At 39.6% G+C, this 22,436-nt stretch overlaps 1 protein-coding gene across 5 annotated transcripts in view; it reads left to right on the forward strand.

Moving 5' to 3' along the window:
* Nucleotides 1-22,436, forward strand: part of NVL (nuclear VCP like) — a 98,696-nt gene that overhangs the window by 73,723 nt on the left and 2,537 nt on the right. For all 5 annotated transcript variants that reach the window (XM_055419816.2, XM_055419815.2, XM_055419814.2 and 2 more), the window contains one exon: nt 13,051-13,121. In XM_055419816.2, the coding sequence (XP_055275791.2) occupies nt 13,051-13,121 (71 nt within the window). The remainder of the gene's footprint in view (nt 1-13,050; nt 13,122-22,436) is intronic.

Genomic DNA, 22,436 nt, shown 5'->3' on the forward strand with positions numbered 1-22,436 from the left:
TTTATCAACACACATATCTTATTTTTATTTTTAATTATTTAGGCTTTACTTTTAAAAAATTTATTTTTAATTGAAGGATAATTGCTTTATAATACTGTGTTGATTTCTAGCATACATCATCATGAATCAGCCATCAGTATACATATATCCCTTCCCTCTTGAACCTTCTTCCTACCTCCTACCCATCCCACACCTCCAGGTTGTCACAGAGCCTTGGTGTGAGTTCCCTCAGTCATACAGCAAATTCCCGCTGGATGCCTGTTTTACATATGGTATTATATATGTTTCTATGTTACTCTCTCCATTTGTCCTGCCCTCTCCTTCCCCAACCCCCTTTTTTTTATGTTTAACAAACATTTAAAAGGGATGAAAATGCTCCAGACTGAGAAGTGAACCACTCTTATGTACACAAACATTTATTAAGGCAAAATGTACCCTACGGGACCAGGAAAATGTAACCCGCCATAGAAATCAGACAGGTGAAATACAGAATAATAGAAACAAAAATGTTCTCTTTTCCATAAAACCAAGTTGAGGGATGCTAGTAAACTTAAATGCATATATAGAGGCTCCCAGACCAATCTGCTGTCTAAATGCCTTCCAAAGTACCATTTCAGAGACAAGAAGGAGGGGTTTAGAGGGGACAGTCTTCAAATCACCATTTTGCCTTCAATTCTTTGCTCCACTGACTTCTGAGAGTTTGGCATAGTGGGGGTCTTCAAATTTAAAAGAAATGCCAAAGCTTGACTAATGCAATCTAAGAAAAATGGTAGAAATTCCAAATGCCTGTGCAGTTTTCTGTAGTTTCCAGCATTCTGCCTTGAAAATTTATCAGATTTAAAACTTAAGCCACTTCCTGTAGATGGTATAATTTTAGGAAAAAGCATTATCCAAAATATGAATTAATTAAGGTAACACTAAAATTGTATACTCCAAATTCAAGTCTAATGCCATTTAGTTGTTCTGGGTTACTTGATGTGTAGGAGGATGTATGCAGATATTAACTTTGTTTTTGAAAAAACTTGAAAATTTTCCAGTGTGATTCTGTCTTACAGTTTCCTCAGTATACGTTCAGGAATCTCCCTCTTTGAGGTTGAATTCTACTGACCACCAACATAGTCCTCTTAAAAATAGGTGTCCGTCCATCATCCCCCTCCACCATGGTCTAAAAAATGTTCCATCTTCCATAGTTTGGGGCCTGATACAGCCAGAGCTGAAAATAAGTATGCTTCACCTTTGCTGATTTCCATATTTCAGCTTAATACAAATAGGAGTCATGGCATTGACTGACCTCTTCTCTGTACAGCATTACTTTTGCAGTTATCCTACTGTATTACTTTTGCAGTTATCCCACTACTATTCTATTTTCCTCAGAAATATTAAGATTTATGTGCTTAAATATCTGAACGCTATGCGTAAGAGCAAGACATTCAGTAAGAAGTATTAAGTTGGAAAAAAATAATAAACCTAAAAAACTGATGTTATCTTGTTTTTATAGAAAGAGGGCTGAATTCCCTGGTTTCAGAATTAAAATTTGACTCTAGTTTAAAATGTGAAAAGAAGGATCATTGATGTACTTCTTTGTGTCAAATTTCACTTAAACTTTAAAGTATCAGTGCAGAACAGAAAGAACCGGAAAGAAAGGATAAAAACATGAGCCGCCAATTATTATTTAAGAGTAGATACGACTTCAAAATCAAATGTATATCAGGAATTGGCCTCTTTTAGGGAGTCCTTAAAAAATAAAAAATCTGGCATTTGGAATAGCCACTGCACATCAACTTTGAGATTTCATTAAATAAGTTAGTATTCTTGTCTAGCTATGTAAAATTTTTCAGAGTAATTTTACTAGGAGGTTATTGGAGATCATTTGGTGCCTTCACATATGACACTGACATGGAATAACAAGTTGACAGGTGGGAAAGGGGAGGAAGGAAGACGCACAAAGTATAAAGTGAATTATAATGTGTAAAAACTTCTTAAAAAGTAGGGCTGAAGAATTTGAAGCCATAAGAACAAGCTATGTGTATACATATGTATCTAAAAAACAGTTTAATATCTTTAAAATTAGAATGTCATTTTACTTTAAATGTACAGCATGTAAAATGCTTTGTAAGAGGTAGAATGTGTGCAACAATATAAATTTTCACAATTTTCCAGTAAATGACTGTTCTGGATCAAAAAATTAACATTCCAAACACTTTGATCAAATGTTTATTTTTTTGTTTTCAGCATTACAATTTGCTATAATTCATAAACTTTAAATAAGTTTCTAGACACTGACCTAGGTCCTTAAGCACTCACTTACCCAGCAGAGAGATTATTCACGCAGCCATCACTCTTGCTTGGACAGTGCTTACTGGTACCTGGATAATTTAAAGTTTATATGAATTTTTTGATCAATGAAGACACAGTTGTAGTTTTGCACTAAGTTTTCCATTGCTGAATTACATGTTTTTTCACCTTGATACCTTATGATCATTAGAAAGCTACTTATATAATGTTATAATCACACAGTATGCTAACTTTCTGCAAATGAGGTTTACTTCTCTCAAATCAAGAAATATCCCACAGTTCAGATTTTCATAAGAAGTACTCCTTTTAAAATAAAAACAAACATGTTGTCCTGTCTGTAAAATTATATTTCTAGTCCACTTTACAGAATGTTAAAATGCTTATAAATGCATTGTATGCTGTGTGCTCAGTCACTCAGTTGTGCCGAATTCTTTGTAACCCCGTGGATCTATCCATGGAATTTTCCAGTCAAGAATACTGGAGTGGGTTGCCATTTCCTCCTCCAAGGGCTCTCTCCAACCCAGAGATTGAACCTGCATCCCTTGCATCCCCTGCATTGGCAGGCGGATTCTTTTTAACTCCTAGTGAAAAACAAAAACCAGTCATCACACTGGCCCATGGAGCCATCTAGGGCTATTTTATATTTCCTACCATTAGAAAAATTGAACTAAATAAGGAAAAAAGGCAAAGGAGAGAAAAGAAATTTTACAAAATGGCAACTAGCCTGAGCTAAAAAAAAGAGCGTCCTAAAATAGCTTCCTTCAATTCAATAACCAAGCCCTTTCTGGAATGAACATTTATGGGTAACTAGGTTAGCAGAGTGTTCTCTTAGTGCTCAGGGCAAAAATACAAGGTATGTTGAAATAACTTCTACCTTTGTGTAAGCAAAGACAGACTTTGAAACTGAGTGACTTTTAAAAACCACAAGCCTATATTTAGCCAGAATATTCAAGATTGACTGACAGGTTTGATGAAACAAAATCTTCACTGGCAACAAAATTAAAAATCATAATCTTATGGATGCCAATTGTTTTTACCAATGTGAAGAAAGGAAACATGATTGCAAGATACAATACACACTGACCATCTAAAATGAGAAATTGTGAACAATTCAAGTAACTAAAATATTTCCTTTTGAAACACTGAAAGTATGATTTCCAAATTGTTTGAACTTGTAACAGGTCTCTTAGAAGTAAAAAGGTTGCTTTAGTTCTGTGGACTGTTGAATTGCCCTTTAAATAAATAATTTCCTCTATCTTAAAAAAAAAAAAGAAAAGAAATGGCTTCTGAATAGTGTGGACTTGTTTCCAGGGCTCCCTCCAAGGAGACTGATGCATCCCATCAAGTCTGTAGTATCTCCAAATCTGCACATCAGACTTCAGAAGTCTATCTACTTCAGCTCCTAACATTTTCTCCATGCTTAAGCATGAAAGTCTCTAGTTCTGTTGGAGTCTTCACATCTTGAATTTCTCATAACATTTATTCAAAATCTTGTTTTTCCAAATATCTTGTTAACAGCTCATCCATTGAGATCTACTCCTTCCTTGAAGCTTACTTTCCCTAATCCCATCCTTTACTGATGGGTTGTTTTCCAGGAGGTCAGTAAGCTGCTGTACTTGTTCTGGCTGGCTGGATTGCCCTAAGAGTGCCTCTGTGTTAGTGTAGATGAGGAATGCTGCTGCTGCTTTGTTGCTGTTGTGTCCGACTCTTTGCAACCCTGTGGATTGTAGCCTTCCAGGACCCTCTCTCCATGATGATTCTCCAGGCAAGAATACTGGAGTGGGTTGCCATGCCCTTCTCCAGGGGATCTTCCCAGCTCAGGGATCGAACCCAGGTCTCCCACATTTCAGGCGGATTCTTTACCATCTGAGCCACCAGGGAAGTCCGAGGAATGCTGAGACCATGTCTGATAAGATGCCATCACACAGGAACCTAGGCTGTCATACAATGGATACCCTGCTGTAGAAGTAAGGCCCATACAAGTGGCTGCTCTTGTCATTCCCGACACTGTTGTGGTATCCTCTAATAGGGTTACATAGACTGGATACTATCCAGTATTGATGCCTGTGCCACTGCAGATAGCCTCAGCAAACCCAGAAAATCAACACACGTATCTTAATTAGGAAGTCCGTGAGTTTTTTGGTTGTTTAATTTGAAGATTCAGTTATCTGAACTTCTTTATATAAGCTGTTTTAGTTTGTTTTGTAAGTGGGTGGGATATACTTCACAAAATTAGAATGTCATGTAAAAAATCTTTATGTAGTAGTATGCTGCCCGAGAGCTGAATGTGATCACTGTCTTTGGATTTGTTTCTCACTAAAAATTAGCAGGCCTCTGTATATGTATAGACTGCTCCTAATAACTCTGAGGGGATGTCTTTTTATAACTATGTGTAACAGATTCTGACATCCCTGCTTTGATACAGTTTGCATTTTCAGCTGCCTGTCCTTCAGGGACTTTACATTGATATATTCAGTTCAGTTCAGTCGCTCAGTCATATCTGACTCTTTGTGACCCCATGAATCGCAGCACACCAGGCCTTCCTGTCCATCACTAACTCCCAGAGTTCACTCAAACTCATGTCCATCGAGTCGGTGATGCCATCCAGCCATCTCATCCTGTGTCGTCCCCTTCTCCTCCTCCCTCCATCCCTCCCAGCATCAGGGTCTTCTTCAGTGAGTCAACTCTTCACATGAGATGGCCAAAGTATTGTAGTTTCAGCTTTAGCATCAGTCCTTCCAATGAACACCCAAGACTGATCTCCTTCAGGATGGACTGATTGGACCTCCTTGCAGTCCAAGGGACTCTCAAGAGTCTTCTCCACCACCACAGTTCAAAAGCATCAGTTCTTCGGCAGTCAGTTTTCTTCACAGTCCAACTCACATCCATACATGACCACTAGAAAAACCGTAGCCTTGACTAGACGGACCTTTGTTGGCAAAGTAATGTCTCTGCTTTTGAATATGCTATCTAGTTTGGTCATAACTTTCCTTCCAGGGAGCAAGCATCTTTTAATTTCATGGCTGCAATCACCATCTGCAGTGATTTTGGAGCCCCCCAAAATAAAGTCTGACACTGTTTCCACTGTTTCCCCATCTATTTCCCATGAAGTGATGGGACCAGATGCCATGATCTTAGTTTTCTGAATGTTGAACTTTAAGCCAACCTTTTCACTCTCCTCTTTCACTTTCATCGAGAGGCTCTTAGTTCCTCTTACTTTCTGCCATAAGGGTGGTGTCATCTGCATATCTGAGGTTATTGATATTTCTCCCAGCAATCTTGATTCCAGCTTGAGCTTCTTCCAGCCAGGCGTTTCTCATGATGTACTCTGCATATAAGTTAAATAAGCAGGGTGACAATATATAGCCTTGACATACTCCTTTTCCTCTTTAGAACCAGTCTGTTGTTCCATGTCCATTTCTAACTATTGCTTCCTGACCTGCATATAGGTTTCTCAAGAGGCAGATCAGGTGGTCTAGTATTCCCATCTCCTTCAGAATTTTCCACAGTTTCTTGTGATCCACACAGTCAAAGGCTTTGGCATAGTCAATAAAGCAGAAATAGAGGTTTTTCTGGAACTCTCTTGCTTTTTCCATGATCCAGAGGATGTTGACAATTTGATCTCTGGTGCCTCTGCCTTTTCTAAAACCAGCTTGAACATCTGGAAGTTCACGGTTCATGTATTGCTGAAGCCTGGCTTGGCGAATTTTGAGCATGACTTTACTAGTGTGTGAGATGAGTGCAATTGTGAGGTAGTTTGAGCATTCTTTGGCATTGCCTTTCTTTGGGATTGGAATGAAAACTGACATTTTCCAATCCTGTGGCCACTGCTGAGTTTTCCAAATTTGCTGGCGTATTGAGTGCAGCACTTTCACAACATTATCTTTCAGGATTTGAAATAGCTCACTTGGAATTCCATCACCTCCACTAGCTTTGTTCATAGTGATGCCTTCTAAGGCCCACTTGACTTCACATTCCAGGATGTCTGACTCTAGGTGAGTGATCACACCATCATGATCATCTGGGTCATGAAGATCTTTTTTGTACAGTTCTTCTGTGTATTCTTGCCACCTCTTCTTAATATCTTCTGCTTCTCTTAGGTCCATACCATTTCTGTCCTTTATCAAGCCCATCTTTGCATGAAATGTTCCCTTGATATCTCTAATTTTCTTGAAGAGATCTCTTGTTTTTCCCATTCTGTTGTTTTCCTCTATTTCTTTGCATTGAGCGCTGAGGAAGGCTTTCTTATCTCTCCTTGCTATTCTATGGAACTCTGCATTCAGATGCATATATCTTTCCTTTTCTTCTTTGCTTTTCACTTCTTTTCACAGCTATTTGTAAGGCCTCCTCAGATAGCCATTTTGCTTTTTTGCATTTCTTTTCCATGGGGATGGTCTTGGTCCCTGTCTCCTGTACAATGTCACGAACCTCCCTCCAGAGTTCATCAGGCACTCTAAGTATCAGATCTAGTCCCTTAAATCTATTTCTCACTTCCACTGTATAATCATAAGGAATTTGATTTAGGTCATACCTGAATGGTCTAGTGGTTTTCCGTACTTTCTTCAATTTAAGTCTGAATTTGGCAATAAGGAGTTCATGATCTGAGCCACAGTCAGCTCCCGGTCTTGTTTCTGCTGACTGTATAGAGCTTCTCCATCTTTGGCTGCAAAGAATATAATCAATCTGATTTCGGTGTTGACCATCTGGTGATGTCCATGTGTAGAATCTCCTCTTGTGTTGTTGGAAGAGGGTGTTTGCTATGACCAGTGCGTTCTCTTGGAAAAAGTCTGTTATCCTTTGCCCTGCTTCATTCTGTGCTCCAAGGCCAAATTTGCCTGTTACTCCATGTGTTTCTTGACTTCCTACTTTTGCATTCCAGTCCCCTATAATGAAAAGGACATCTTTTTTGGGTGTTAGTTCTAAAAGGTCTTGTAGGTCTTCATAGAACCGTTCAACTTCAGCTTCTTCAGCGTTACTGGTTGGGGCATAGGCTTGGATTACTGTGATATTGAATGGTTTGCCTTGGAAACGAACAAAGATCATTCTGTTGTTTTTGAGATTGCATCCAAGTACTGCATTTTGGACTCTTTTGTTGACCATGATGGCTACTCCATTTCTTCTAAGGCATTCCTGCCCACAGTAGTAGATATAATGGTCATCTGAATTAAATTCACCCATTCCAGTCCATTTTAGTTCACTGATTCCTAGAATGTCTATGTTCACTCTTCCCATCTCCTGTTTGACCACTTCCAATTTGCCTTGATTCATGGACCTAACATTCCAGGTTCCTATGCAATATTGCTCTTTACAGAATTGGACCTTGCTTCTATCACCAGTCATATCCACAACTGGGTATTGTTTTTGCTTTGGCTCCATCCCTTCATTCTTTCTGGAGTTATTTCTCCACTGATCTCCAGTAGCATAATGGGCACCTACCGACCCGAGGAGTTCCTCTTTCAGTATCCTATCATTTTACCTTTTCATACTGTTCTTGGGGTTCTCAAGGCAAGAATAATGAAGTGGTTTGCCATTCCCTTCTCCAGTGGACCACATTCTTTCAGACCTCTCCACTATGACCCGTCCGTCTTGGGTGGCTCCACACGGCATGGCTTAGTTTCATTGAGTTAGATAAGGCTGTGGTCTGTGCGATCAGCTTGGCTGGTTTTCTGTGATTATGATTTCAGTGTGTCTGCCCTCTGATGCCCTCTTGCAACACTTACCATCTTACTTGGTTTTCTCTTATCTTGGACTTGGGGTATCTCTTCATGGCTGTTCCAGCAAAGCGCAGCCGCTGCTCCTTACCTTGGTCGAAGGGTATCTCCTTAAGGCTGCCCATCCTGACCTTGAACGTGGAGGACCTGAAATCATTAATGCCATTCAACTTCCATTTGACGTGTTCAACTACACATTGTATTTTACTTTTAGGTAATTACACTTTCTTAAAATCACTGTGGATGCTGATTGCAGCCATGAAATTAAAAGACGCTTACTCCTTGGAAGGAAAGTTATGACCAACCTAGATAGTATATTAAAAAGCAGAGACATTACTTTGGCAACAAAGGTCCGTCTAGTCAAGGCTATGGTTTTTCCCGTGGTCATGTATGGATGTGAGAGTTGGACTGTGAAGAAAGCTGATCGCTGAAGAATTGATGCTTTTGAACTGTGGTGCTGGAGAAGACTCTTGAGAGTCCCTTGGACTGCAAGGAGATCCAACCAGTCCATTCTAAAGGAGATCAGTCCTGGGTGTTCATTTTAAGACTAAAACTCCAATACTTTGGCCACCTCATGCGAAGAGTTGACTCACTGGAAAAGACTCTGATGCTGGGAGGGATTGGGGGCTGGAGGAGAAGGGGACGACAGAGAATGAGATGGCTGGATGGCATCACCGACTCGATGGACATGAGTTTGAGTGATCTCCGGGAAATGGTGATGGACAGGGAGGCCTGGCGTGCTGTGGTTCATGGGCTTGGAAAGAGTCTGACACAACTGAGCGACTGAACTGAACTGAACTGAATTTCCATATAGTACTATTTTAACTATCAATTGTCATCGCATAAGTTGTCATATAATTATAAGCGAAGCCTTACTTAATTAACCTTTAGTTGCTAGATTTCTCTTACTGAGTGTTGGCATAACCTTATAAGGAATTAAAGCACCCTTCTAGTCCAGTGTTGTCATATGAGCTATATATATTATGTATTATGATGTAACTCCATACATCCATCTGATTATTTGTATGTACTCTTAAATAATATGGAATTCTATTTTCCATCCTTAGTTAAATTAGCTTGAGTTACCTTGAAAGAGAACAGTTCTGACTCTTCTTCATGAACATTGCCGTTAAGTTAAACAATACAATGATAACGGGGTTATCTGTTAATGAGGAATAGTTCTCTTTGGGTGTTACTACATTAAAAGACGATGAGCCAGAGAGTGGGAAAAATGGGAAGATATTGATCGGAGGGTACAAATTTCCTACTATATGATGAATAAATTCTGAGGATGCCATGTACTAATTATCAGTAGTTTGTTATATACAGTTAACCTGGGTTTGAGCTGTGCAGATCCACTTATACACGTGGATTTTTTTCAGTAAGTATGTAGTGCAGCACTACACGATCCATGCTTGGTTGAATCCATAGAAAAAAAACTGCAGATTCAGAGTCAACTATAAAGTTATACATAGATTTTTTGACTGAGGGCCACCACTCCTAACACATTGTTCAAGGGTCAGCTGAACTTGAAAGCTGTTCAGAGAGTAGATCTTAATAATTATCACCACAGAAATAAATAAAAAGGTGATCATGAGGGGCGGAGGTGTTAACTAACCTTATTGTGGTAACCATTTTGCAATAAATCATCATGTCACATTGTACTTCTTATATTTATTATGTACCAACAGTATCTTAGTAAAGCTGAGGGGAACACAAAGTAACAAAACATATGAACCATATGTCTTTTTTAAGGATAAAAATCTCTCTTTCTAATTAAATATGGCCAAAGTACTTTTTAATATAATTTGTTCCATAATAAACTGTTTTGATTGCTGGGGGTGGGGAAAGACTATGCTTTTAAAATATATGACATAGCTGAAACATTTATGGAAAATTAAATATTGTTCAGTCGCTCAGTCGTATCCGACTCTTTCCGACCCCATGAATCACAGCACACCAGACCTCCCTGTCTATCACCAACTCCCGGAGTTCACTCAAACTCATGTCCATCGAGTCGGTGATGCCATCCAGCTATCTCATTCTCTGTCATCCCCTTCTCCTCCTGCCCCCAATCCCTCCCAGTATCAGAGTCTTTTCCAGTGAGTCAACTCTTCGCATGAGGTCGCCAAAGTATTGGAGTTTCAGCTTTAGCATCAGTCCTTCCAATGAATACCCAGGACTGATCTCCTTTAGAATGGACTGGTTGGATCTCCTTGCAGTCCAAGGGACTCACAAGAGTCTTCTCCAGCACCACAGTTCAAAAGCATCAATTCTTTGGCGATCAGCTTTCTTCACAGTCCAACTCTCACATCCATACATGACCACTGGAAAAACCATTGCCTTGATTAGACGGACCTTTGTTGAGTTCAGTTCAGTCAGTTCAGTCGCTCAGTCGTGTCCGACTCTCCGCGACCCCATGAATCACAGCACGCCAGGCCTCCCTGTCCATCACCAACTCCCGGAGTACACTCAAACTCATGTCCACAGAGTCGGTGATGCCATCCAGCCATCTCATTCTCCGTCGTCCCCTTCTCCTCCCGCCCCCAACCTTTCCCAGCATCAGAGTCTTTTCCAGTGAGTCAACTCGTCGCATGAGGTGGCCAAAGTATTGCAGCTTCAGCTTTAGCATCAGTCCCTCCAATGAACATCCAGGATTGATCTCCTTTAGAATGGACTGGTTGGATCTCCTTGCAGTATAAGGGACTCTCAAGAGTCTTCTCCAACACCACAGTTCAAAAGCATCGATTCTTCGGCGATCAGCCTTCTTCACAGTCCAACTCTCACAACCATACATGACCACGGGAAAAACCATTGCCTTGACTAGACGGACCTTGGTTGGCAAAGTAATGTCTCTGCTTTTTAATATACTATCAAGGTTGGTCATAACTTTCCTTCCAAGGAGCAAGCGTCTTTTAATTTCATGGCTGCAATCAGCATCTGCAGTGATTTTGGAGCCCAAAAAAACAAAGTCTGACACTGTTTCCACTGTTTTTCCATCTATTTCCCATGAAGTGATGGGACCAGATGCCATGATCTTTGTTTTCTGAATGTTGAGCTTCAAACCAACCTTTTCACTCTCCTCTTTCACTTTCATCAAGAGGCTTTTGAGTTCCTCTTCACTTTCTGCCATAAGGGTAGTGTCATCTGCATATCTGAGGTTATTGATATTTCTCCCAGCAATCTTGACTCCAGCTTGTGCTTCTTCCAGCCCAGCGTTCCTCATGATGTACTCTGCATATAAGTTAAATAAGCAAGGTGACAATATACAACCTTGACGTACACCTTTTCCTATTTGGAACCAGTCTGTTGTTCCATGTCCAGTTCTAACTGTTGCTTCCTGACCTGCATACAGGTTTCTCAAGAGGCAGGTCAGGTGGTCTGGTATGCCCATCTCTTTCAGAATGTTCCACAGTTTATTGTGATCTACACAGTCAAAGGCTTTGGCATAGTCAATGAAGCAGAAATAGATGTTTTTCTGAAACTCTCTTGCTTTCTCCATGATCCAGCGGATGTTGGCAATTTGATCTCTGGTGCCTCTGCCTTTTCTAAAACCTGCTTGAACATCTGGGAGTTCACGGTTTACATATTGCTGAAGCCTGGCTTGGAGAATTTTGAGCATGACTTTGCTAGCGTGTGAGATGAGGGCAATTGTCCGGTAGTTTGAGCATTCTTTGGCATTGCCTTTCTTTGGGATTGGAATGAAGACTGACCTCTTCCAGTCCTGTGGCCACTGCTGAGTTTTCCAAATCTGCTGGCATATTGAGTGCAGCACTTTCACAGCATCATCTTTCAAGACTTGTAATAGCTCAACTGGAATTCCATCACCTCCACTAGCTTTGTTAGTAGTGATGCTTTCTAAGGCCCACTTGACTTCACATTCCAAGATGTCTGGCTCTAGGTCAGTGATCACGTTATCGTGACTATCTTGGTCGGGAAGATCTTTTTTGTACAGTTCTTCTGTGTTTTGTTGAGTTAGGTATATGTAATTTAAATGAAAATGAAAAACTCTATAACTTTGATGAGCAGAATATATCTGGCTTGAACATTGCTCTGGAAAAGAATAGAGCCAGTGTCGTTAATTGCCTCAGTGTTCCCCTTGAATGCTTGTAAATCTCTCGAGAGAAATTTAGTTATAAATCACAGTTAGCTTCAGTTCAGTTCAGTTCAGTCGCTCAGTCGTGTCCGACTCTCCGCGACCCCATGAATCACAGCACGCCAGGCCTCCCTGTCCATCACCAACTCCCGGAGTACACTCAAACTCATGTCCACAGAGTCGGTGATGCCATCCAGCCATCTCATTCTCCGTCGTCCCCTTCTCCTCCCGCCCCCAACCTTTCCCAGCATCAGAGTCTTTTCCAGTGAGTCAACTCGTCTCATGAGGTGGCCAAAGTATTGGAGTTTCAGCTTTAGCATCAGTCCCTCCAATGAACATCCAGGATTGATCTCCTTTAGAATGGACTGGTTGGATCTCCTTGCAGTATAAGGGACTCTCAAGAGTCTTCTCCAACACCACAGTTCAAAAGCATCGATTCTTCGGCGATCAGCTTTCTTCACAGTCCAACTCTCACATCCATACATGACCACGGGAAAAACCATTGCCTTGACTAGACGGACCTTGGTTGGCAAAGTAATGTCTCTGCTTTTTAATATACTATCAAGGTTGGTCATAACTTTCCTTCCAAGGAGCAAGCGTCTTTTAATTTCATGGCTGCAGTCAGCATCTGCAGTGATTTTGGAGCCCAAAAAAACAAAGTCTGACACTGTTTCCACTGTTTTTCCATCTATTTCCCATGAAGTGATGGGACCAGATGCCATGATCTTTGTTTTCTGAATGTTGAGCTTCAAGCCAACCTTTTCACTCTCCTCTTTCACTTTCATCAAGAGGCTTTTGAGTTCCTCTTCACTTTCTGCCATAAGGGTAGTGTCATCTGCATATCTGAGGTTATTGATATTTTTCCCAGCAATCTTGATTCCAGCTTGTGCTTCTTCCAGCCCATTACTGTACCCAAATATTATGTATGTTCATGCATTTGCTCCACAGGTGAACTGAAGATTAGTCAGAAGCACTTTGAAGAAGCTTTCAAGAAAGTAAAATCATCTATATCAAAAGAGGTAAGCAATGCTCTTAAAGGTAGAAGAACAATTAGAATTGAGAGCAGTAAGTATGAATTCATGACAAAAAGCAAAATAGTTGCCTCTGAGACAGTGTTCTTGAGAGACTGTAATTTTGAATGTTTCTGGAGACTAAACAGAGAAAATGACCTTGTGTGTTTTCATAATCTCAGAATTTTTAATCATTCTCATTCAAGTATTATTTGACCTGTATCACCCTTTACACTTACCCGTAGTTTCAGGAAAGTGAAAATACCTTCACTGTAAGGTCAGAGAAGAGTTAAAAATCACTCAGACTTGTCTTTACAAAAAATGCTCGATTTTTTATATTTATTTATTTACTATATTTATTTCTTACTGTGTTGAGGTGTTCTGTCTGTAATAAGTTAAAATGTGTGCTGTTAAGTGAAGTGAGGTTACTGTGACACAATAGATTTTGCAGGGAAATACCCAACTCAAAGAAATGTCTGAATTGAACACTGGATATCTTAGGGCTTCCCTCATAGATCAGTTGGTAAATCATCTACCTGCAATGTAGGAGACCCGGGTTCTATCCCTGAGTCGAGAAGATCCCCTGGAGAAGGAGATGGCAACCCACTCCAGTATTCTTGCCTGGAGAATCCTATGGACAAAGGAGCGTGGCAGACTATGTATAGTCCACAGGATCACAAGAGTTGGACATGGCTTAGCGACTAAGTCACCTATCTTGGATGAATATCTTTTGTTTCTGAATTTCCAGAAGTCTAATTTGCCTTAGTCATGTGATTCTGTTTATTGACTATACTTAAAATTCCTCTAACTCATTATCCATTATATACCCCTGGCTCAGTATTTCTTAAGATTATTGATTGAAAATACTCAAGTCCAAGTTCAAACAGTTATATGAGATGGGTTGCTGTGTTCCAGTGCCTCCAGTCCTGGTGTAAATACTCTTATTTGACCATCTTACCACTTTTAACTAAAGTAATCAGTTAAGGAGTTTGGGCTGGTGATTGTGTCTTTTAAGTATATCAGTTCAGTTCAGTTCAGTCGCTCAGTCGTGTCCGACTCTCTGCGACCCCATGAATCACAGCACGCCTCCCTGTCCATCACCAACTCCCGGAGTACACTCAAACTCATGTCCACAGAGTCGGTGATGCCATCCAGCCATCTCATTCTCCGTCGTCCCCTTCTCCTCCCGCCCCCAACCTTTCCCAGCATCAGAGTCTTTTCCAGTGAGTCAACTCATCGCATGAGGTGGCCAAAGTATTGCAGTTTCAGCTTTAGCATCAGTCCCTCCAATGAACATCCAGGATTGATCTTTAGAATGGACTGGTTGGATCTCCTTGCAGTATAAGGGATTCTCAAGAGTCTTCTCCAACACCACAGTTCAAAAGCATCGATTCTTCGGTGATCAGCTTTCTTCACAGTCCAACTCTCACATCCATACATGACCACGGGAAAAACCATTGCCTTGACTAGACGGACCTTGGTTGGCAAAGTAATGTCTCTGCTTTTTAATATACTATCAAGGTTGGTCATAACAAGCTTACCTCTTTTTCAGCTAAAGTCTAGTCTGCTGAACCTGGCCTGGATCTTTTACCATATGTGGAGAAATGAAAGTCTGCTTTGACCTCTCAGACATTTTGTACACTAGAGGAAATGTTTTTATTTCATTGTCTGTCTTTGAATAAGATACTCTTATTAATTAAAATCAAACAGTTTTACAGTTAATCTTACTGGCACTTCTCATTCTGATCAACAAGAAAGTAGTGATGTTAGTGTCCCCCCCAAAAAAATTTAGTCATTAAAAAACAAATCTTCCTTATGTTCATTACCTGTAATCAGAGTTTTGATTTGAGGCTTTTCAAGAATCAGGATGTACTGGCATAGCTCCACATTTGTCACTCTCATCCTGTAACCTTACTTTTTTAAAATTGAAATTTTATTTACCTTTGTAATGCACAAAATCAGTTCTGTTCATGTGCATGTTAACTTGTTTCAGTCATACCCAACTCTGTACAACCCCATGGACTGCAGCCTGCCAGGCTCCTCTGTCCATGGGGATTCTCCAGGCAAGAATAGTGGAGTGGGTTGCCATGCCTCCTCTAGGGGATCTTCCCAGCCCAGGGATTGAACCTATGTCTCTTATGTCTCCTGCATTGGCAGGCCGGTTTTTTACTACTGGCACCATCTGGGAAGTCCTACAGTTCTGTAAGTTTTGGCAAACTTAACTAGTACCTCAATCAATATAGAGAACATTGTCATCACTTCAGAAAGTTCTTGTATTCCTTTGTAGTTGTCAGTCCCTTTACAAATGCTGTACCAGGTAACCCCTAATCTGACTTCTGTCATCATGCTCTAACTTTACCTGTTTTGGAACTTTCTGTAAATAGATTCATATTGATATACTCATTTGTCTGGCTTCTTTTGCTCAATGTAATGTTGCAGAGATTCATCGACATTGCTGTTTTTCACTAGTTTGATCCATTCTCTTGATGAGTAGTTTTCTATTATATGAATATGCAGTTTGTGTATCCTTTCCGCTGCTGGTGGGCACTTGGGTTTTTTCCAGTTTTTGGCTTCCTCAGATATAATGTGTCAGAGAGAGAATGAGAACATGTATTTTTATTTCTCTTGAGTAAATAACTAGGAGAGGAATTGCTGGATCTCGTGGCGAGTGTATGTTTAACTTTATAGGAAACTGCCAACCTTCTTTCCAAGTGACTGTAATACCATTTTGCATTTTGTGAGCATTCCGGTTGGTCCACACTCTCACCAGCACTTGAGTATTTTCAGTCTTTTAATTTTAGCCATTCTACTGGATGTGAAATAGTATCCTGTTGTGGTCTAAATTTGTTTTCCTAATGACTAAAATGTTGAGCATTTTTTCATAATGCTTATTGATCATTTGGATATCTTATTTTGTGTCCTCATCTTTTGCTGTTAAAACATTGAGTTGTTTTCTTATTATTAAGTTGTGTAAATTCTTAGTTTATCTTGGCTTGAAGCCTTTCATGAGATACACATTTTTTTTCTGAAATATCTGTAGGATTTATTTTGGAGTATAATTTAAAATGTGTTTCAAGATATATACAGCAAAGTGAATCAGTTATGTATATATATCTCCACTCTTTTTTTTTTTAGATTTTTTTTTCTCATATAGGTCATTACAGAACATTGAATAGAGTTCTCTGTGCTGTACAGGAGGTCCTAATTAATCTATTTTGTATATAGTAGTGTGTGTTTTGTCAGTCCCAATCTCCAAATTTATCCCTCCCTCCCTCTTTCCCCCTTGGTAACTATAAGTTTGTTTTCTATATTCTGTGACTCTATTTCTATTTTATAAATAAGTTCATTCGTACCTTTTTTTTTAGATTCCACATATAAGCAGTACCATATTTGTCTTTCTCTTTCTAACTTACTTTGCCTACTATAATAATCTCTAGGTTCATCCATATTGCTGCAAATGACGTTATTTTGTTCTTTTTTTGTGGCTGAGTAATACAGATGTGCATATTGAGGATATTTTGTCCTAATTTTTTTTTTAATTCTCTAAAGGCATCTTTTGAAGAACAGGCATTGTTAATTTGTATGAAATCCAAATTTTTTTTAATAATTTGTTTTTTTCTGTCATAAGAAATCTTGATTATCCTGTTTATGAAAATTTTCTCCTTTGCTTTTTCTCTAGTAGTTTTATAGTTTTATCTTTTACATTTAGAACTATGATCCATTACAAACTAATTTTTTTAGTTTAAAGTGAGATAGAGAAGTCACGATTTTGTTTTCCCATGCAGCTACCTAGTTACTGTGGCCTTGTTGGTTGAAAATACTTTCCTTTCATTGAATTATCATGCCCTCTTTTTGAAAACCAGTTTATCATATATGCATGAATTTATTTCTTCACTCTTTTTTCTGTTCCACTGATCTTTATATCCATTTTATGCCACTGTATATTTTTTGCCACTCTCTTGATTATTTTACATCAATTTTTAATTTTTATTTATTTTCTGGCTACAGCATGTGGGATCTTAGCTCCCCAACCAGGAATCAAACCTGTACTCCCTGAAGTGGAAATTTAGATTCTTAATCACTGGACTGCTGGGGAAGTCCCCTTGATTATTATAGATTAGATATAGATATGTTAATCTTAAAGTCAGCTAGTATATAAGTCATTCAGATTTGTTCTTTTTTTCACCAAAAATTGTTTTATCTATTTTAGTCTCTTTGCTTTCCCATATAAAATTTGCAATCAGTTTATCAATTTTTGCAAAAGAAACTTTGTGGGACTTGGAATGGATTTGCATTGAATCTGTAGATCAGTTGGGAGAGCAGAGGTATTAAAAATACTGAGTTTTTCAATCAGTGAACTTAGTATATCTGTTCATTTATTTAGATCATTTTATTTCTTTTATATAAATTTATTCATTTTTTAAAAAATTTACTTATTAGAGCCATTTGATCTCTCCTAGTAATGTTTTGCATTTTTAGGATGCAAATTTTTCAGGATGTACATTTTTCATCAAATTTATTTCTCAGTAATTTATAATTTTTTATTTTTTATAATGTTTTTAAAAATATTGTTCTCTAATTGCTGCTAGTATGTAGAGGTTCATTTGGTCTTTATATACTGACCTGGGATAGCTCTTCATTTGTCACTCTTTACCTTCTTTACCTCTAAAAAAATTACTTCAGTTTTTGAGACTAAAAAAATGAAACCATCTTGTTTGTATTTGCCTGCTCTAATTTTGAAAAGCTTCCATGTTTAATGTTTTTACATTTAAGAGTTACACTTATATTTTGCAGTTACAATTAAGTAATTATATTAGAGTTGGCTATAAAAATGTCATGCAGAGTTTGAAAATTGCTTGCTTGACCTATCCTTAAATTGGGCCACATTTTCATCCTTGCATCTGTGATAATTAAGGAGTAAATCTTTATTTTGTTACCTTTTCTAAAACTGCTGGTAAATCTGAAACCAGTGGATGTTACGTTTGTGGCGGGAGCGGGTGGTGGGAGGGGGTGGCGGGGGCGGGGCTCAGTCTCCGCTCTCTGGTTCTCGTCCTTCACATTCCACAGCTGTACCAGAGAACATCTTCCTTCCTTAAATTGTTTTTTAGTTGAAGTACAATTGATTTACAGTGTTGTGTTAGTTTCTGGTGTACAGCAAAGTTGAATCAGATATATCTTTATGTATATTATATATGTGTATATATGTATACTTTTCATATTATTTTCATTATTATCTATTTTAAGATACTAAATACAGTTCCCTGTGCTATACAGTAGGGTCTTCTTTATCTAGTTTATTTATTTATTTTGGCCAAGCCGTGATACTTGCAGGATCTTAGTTCCCCAACCAGGGATTGAACCCCAGGCCCCTGGCAGTGAAAGCCCTATCTGTTGGACCTCTGGGGGATTTCCTATCTCTTTTATATATAGTAGTTGTATCTACTAATCATGAACTCCTAATTTATCTCTTCCCCAGCCCCTTTCCCCTTTGGTAGCCATAAGTTTGTTTTCTATGTCTGTGAGTCTGTTTTGTAAATAAATTCATCTGTGTCATGTTTTAGAGTACGTATAAATAATTTCAAGTGGTATTTTTCTTTGTCCAACTTAGTTCACTTAGTATGATAATCTCAGTATGTGCATGTTGCTGCAAATGGGCATTATCTCATTCTTCCAGAAGGGTGCCCAGGAGTGGGATTGCTGGATCATATGACCACTCTATTTTTGGGAAACCTTCTGATTTAGGGGAATTCAGTTGAAATTAGAGGAGTTGCATAGTCAAACAAAATCCTTTTGAAAAATCAAACCAAAAGACAGGTGTGTTTGTTGATACATTTTTGAATGTAGGATTGAGTGGCTCATTTGTAAGCCACCTCTTTCTAATTTTAATAATAGGGTTCCTTTAGTTGTAAATGACAGAAACCCAACTTTGTAAGTGGGAATAAAGAAGAATCCATTCCACATATAAGGAAGTTGAGAGTACTGCTGGCTTCAGGCATGCTGGATCCAGAAACTTCATTGCTTCGTTTCTTGGGGGAAAAGGCTGCCTGCAGGCCCAGATATACAGGCTACTTGTTTATTAACCCCCATAGCAAGAGAATTTCCTGATAGCTCCAACAGGAGAGTTTCAGGGAACCTGTGATTGGTCCAGCTCAGGTTAGAGCCCATAGCAAAACTAATCACTATGACTAGCTCGAAAGTTAGATACTCTGGCCAAATGGAATGTAACGGGTAGCATAGTTTTCTAAAGATCATGACTTCAGGCCCTAGGATAAAAAGCTATAGATAATGTGGACTTAAGTCTTTTCACACTAAAAGAGAAATCTAGTAGGCCTGTTAAACACGAAAGGAACACTTAATTACATTTTGCATTTTAACCTTTCACACATACTTACAGAGAGAGCAGTTGCTTTGAAGTGAGTTCACATTGAATAAATGATTGGGAGATGTCGAAAAAGGAAAAAGCAAAATGAAAGGAGAGCGGCGTGCACATCCTGTCCCAAAGCCCTCAGAGCTGGTCTGTATGGTTCGGAAATGTTCGGCCCGTCCTCATGCTCGGTGCATCTGCCTGCTGGCTGGTGCCTTCTCTTTCCTTGAAGCAGTCGGCTCCCTGGTGCCACACGGTTTTTAGTTTGAGGTGGGAAAACAACAGCGTGGGAAGTGGGTTCGGTGTCCAGCAATTGGCTAACATGATAGTAGGGTCTGATTTAGAGGCCAGATGCAGAAACTTGTCATCTGACCCAATAAATCCTTATAACCAGCTGAGGGTGAAATGCGAACACAGTGTGCACACATTCCTTCGGAATCTCTGCCTGTACTCCTCATTCATTCCTACCTCATTGCTACCAAACTTTCAGGCTCCATCTGAAGATCCCTGCCCAGTCCTAGTTTCTCATGAGAAGCCACGTCCCATTGTGGTCCTAAGAAGACTGAATAGATTGGCAATTCGTTATGCCAGACACCCCAACTTAGAAATTGGACTCTTTTTGCCAGTTTCTTCTTAGTCAGCTGTTACTTTCTTCCCTGAATGAAACCATTGTCCAGTATGTGTCACTTCACAGACGTATAAAGCATAACTTACTTTGTTAGTTTGGTTTTTTCAGTAATAACTGCTTACCAGGGACCTGAGCCTGGGTTAACATCAGTAAATGTTGAGACTTTGAAATTGTTTTCCCAGCTATGTATTATCTCAAATGTAGTCTTTTCCCTCTGCCTACTATGATATTGTTCAATTGTCAGGAAGGAAACCTCACTCAAACATAAATTAGGTATTTTTTTCCTTCCTCCTCTATTAAAACCACACCATAGAAACTGTCCTGTTTTATTAACTCATTGGTTTAGTGTTTTCCACACCCACTGGCTGGCACACTTTGATTCTCTTCATCACACTCAGGATTATATGGTTCATCCATTTGCTTGATCAAGTCTGTCACATTGAGAGAGAAAAACTTCCCAAGTAGAGTTGCTCTTGCCTCTAGCTGTGTATTGAGTTGCCTAAGATCCCATCCTTTCATCCATCCAGAAACATATATATATATCATGTACCTACCATACACATGCCAGGCTTTGTGCTAGACTTACAAGATATAAAATTGCATAAGAGGTGGGTTAGGAACCATTTTGAGCAATTAAAGAGTTGTAAACATCACCTGGAACCAGACATCTTGGAATGTGAAGTCAAGTGGGCCTTAGAGAGCATCACGATGAACAGAGCTAGTGGAGGTGATGGAATTCCAATTGAGCTATTTCAAATCCTGAAAGATGATGCTGTGAAAGTGCTGCACTCAATACGCCAGCAAATTTGGAAAACTCAGCAATGGCTACAGGACTGAAAAAGGTCAGTCTTCATTCCAGTCCCAAAGAAAGGCAATGCCAAAGAATGCTCAAACTACCGCACAATTGCATTCATCTCACAGGATAGTAAAGTCATGCTCAAAATTCTCCAAGCTAGGCTTTAGCAATATGTGAATCGTGAACTTCCAGATGTTCAAGCAGGTTTTAGAAAAGGCAGAGGCACCAGAGATCAAATTGCCAACATTAGCTGGATCAGGGAGAAAGCAAGAGAGTTCCAGAAAAGCATCTATTTCTGCTTCATTGACTATGCCAAAGTCTTTGACTGTGTGGATCACAATAAACTGTGGAACATTCTGAAAGAGATGGGAATCCCAGACCACCTGACCTGCCTCTTGAGAAACCTGTATGCAGGTCAGGAAGCAACAGTTAGAACTGGACATGGAACAACAGACTGGTTCCAAATAGGAAAAGGAGTACGTCAAGGTTGTATATTGTCACCCTGCTTATTTAACTTATATGCAGAGTACATCATGAGGAACGCTGGGCTGGAAGAAGCCCAAGCTGGAATCAAGATTACCGGGAGAAATATCAGTCACCTCAGATATGCAGATGACACCACCCTTATGGCAGAAAGTGAAGAGGAACTCAAAGGCCTCTTGAAAGTGAAAGAGGAGAGTGAAAAGGTTGGCTTGAAACTCAACATTCAGAAAACGAAGATCGTGGCATCTGGTCCCATCACTTCATGGGAAATAGATGGGGAAACAGTGGAAACAGTGTCAGACTTTATTGTTTTGGGCTCCAAAATCACTGCAGATGCTGATTGCAGCCATGAAATTAAAGACGCTTACTCCTTGGAAGGAAAGTTATGACCAGCCTAGATAGCATATTAAAAAGCAGAGACATTACTTTGCCAACCAAGGTCCGTCTAGTCAAGGCTATGGTTTTTCCCTTGGTCATGTGTGGATGTGAGAGTTGGACTGTGAAGAAAGCTGATCGCTGAAGAACTGATGCTTTTGAACTGTGGTGCTGGAGAAGACTCTTGAGAGTCCCTTGGACTGCAAGGAGATCCAACCAGTCCATTCTAAAGGAGATCAATCCTGTGTGTTCATTGGAAGGACTTATGCTAAAGCTGAAACTGCAATACTTTGGCCACCTCATGCAACGAGTTGACTCACTGGAAAAGAGTCTGATGCTGGGAGGGATTGAGGGTAGGAGGAGACGGGGACGACCGAGAATGAGATGGCTGGATGGCATCATGGACTCAATGGACATGAGTTTGAGTGAACTCCGGGAGTTGGTGATGGACAGGGAGGCCTGGCGTGCTGTGGTTCATGGGGTCGCAAAGAGTCGGACACGACTAAGCGACTGAACTGAACTGAACTGAAACATTACCATAGATGTGTATATAGAATACATATTAACCTGATCACTCAGATTCCTTCAATGTTAGAAAATAGTTTGCAAGTAACTTTTGCTTAGAAGGTATCAGCACAGTGTGACAAAGGCAATGTAACTGATTTTATTACTAACATA

This window comes from Moschus berezovskii, chromosome 17 (assembly GCF_049115385.1).
Source record: "Moschus berezovskii isolate FMDL1 chromosome 17, NW_MosBer_1.0, whole genome shotgun sequence".
Taxonomy (NCBI): domain Eukaryota; kingdom Metazoa; phylum Chordata; class Mammalia; order Artiodactyla; family Moschidae; genus Moschus; species Moschus berezovskii.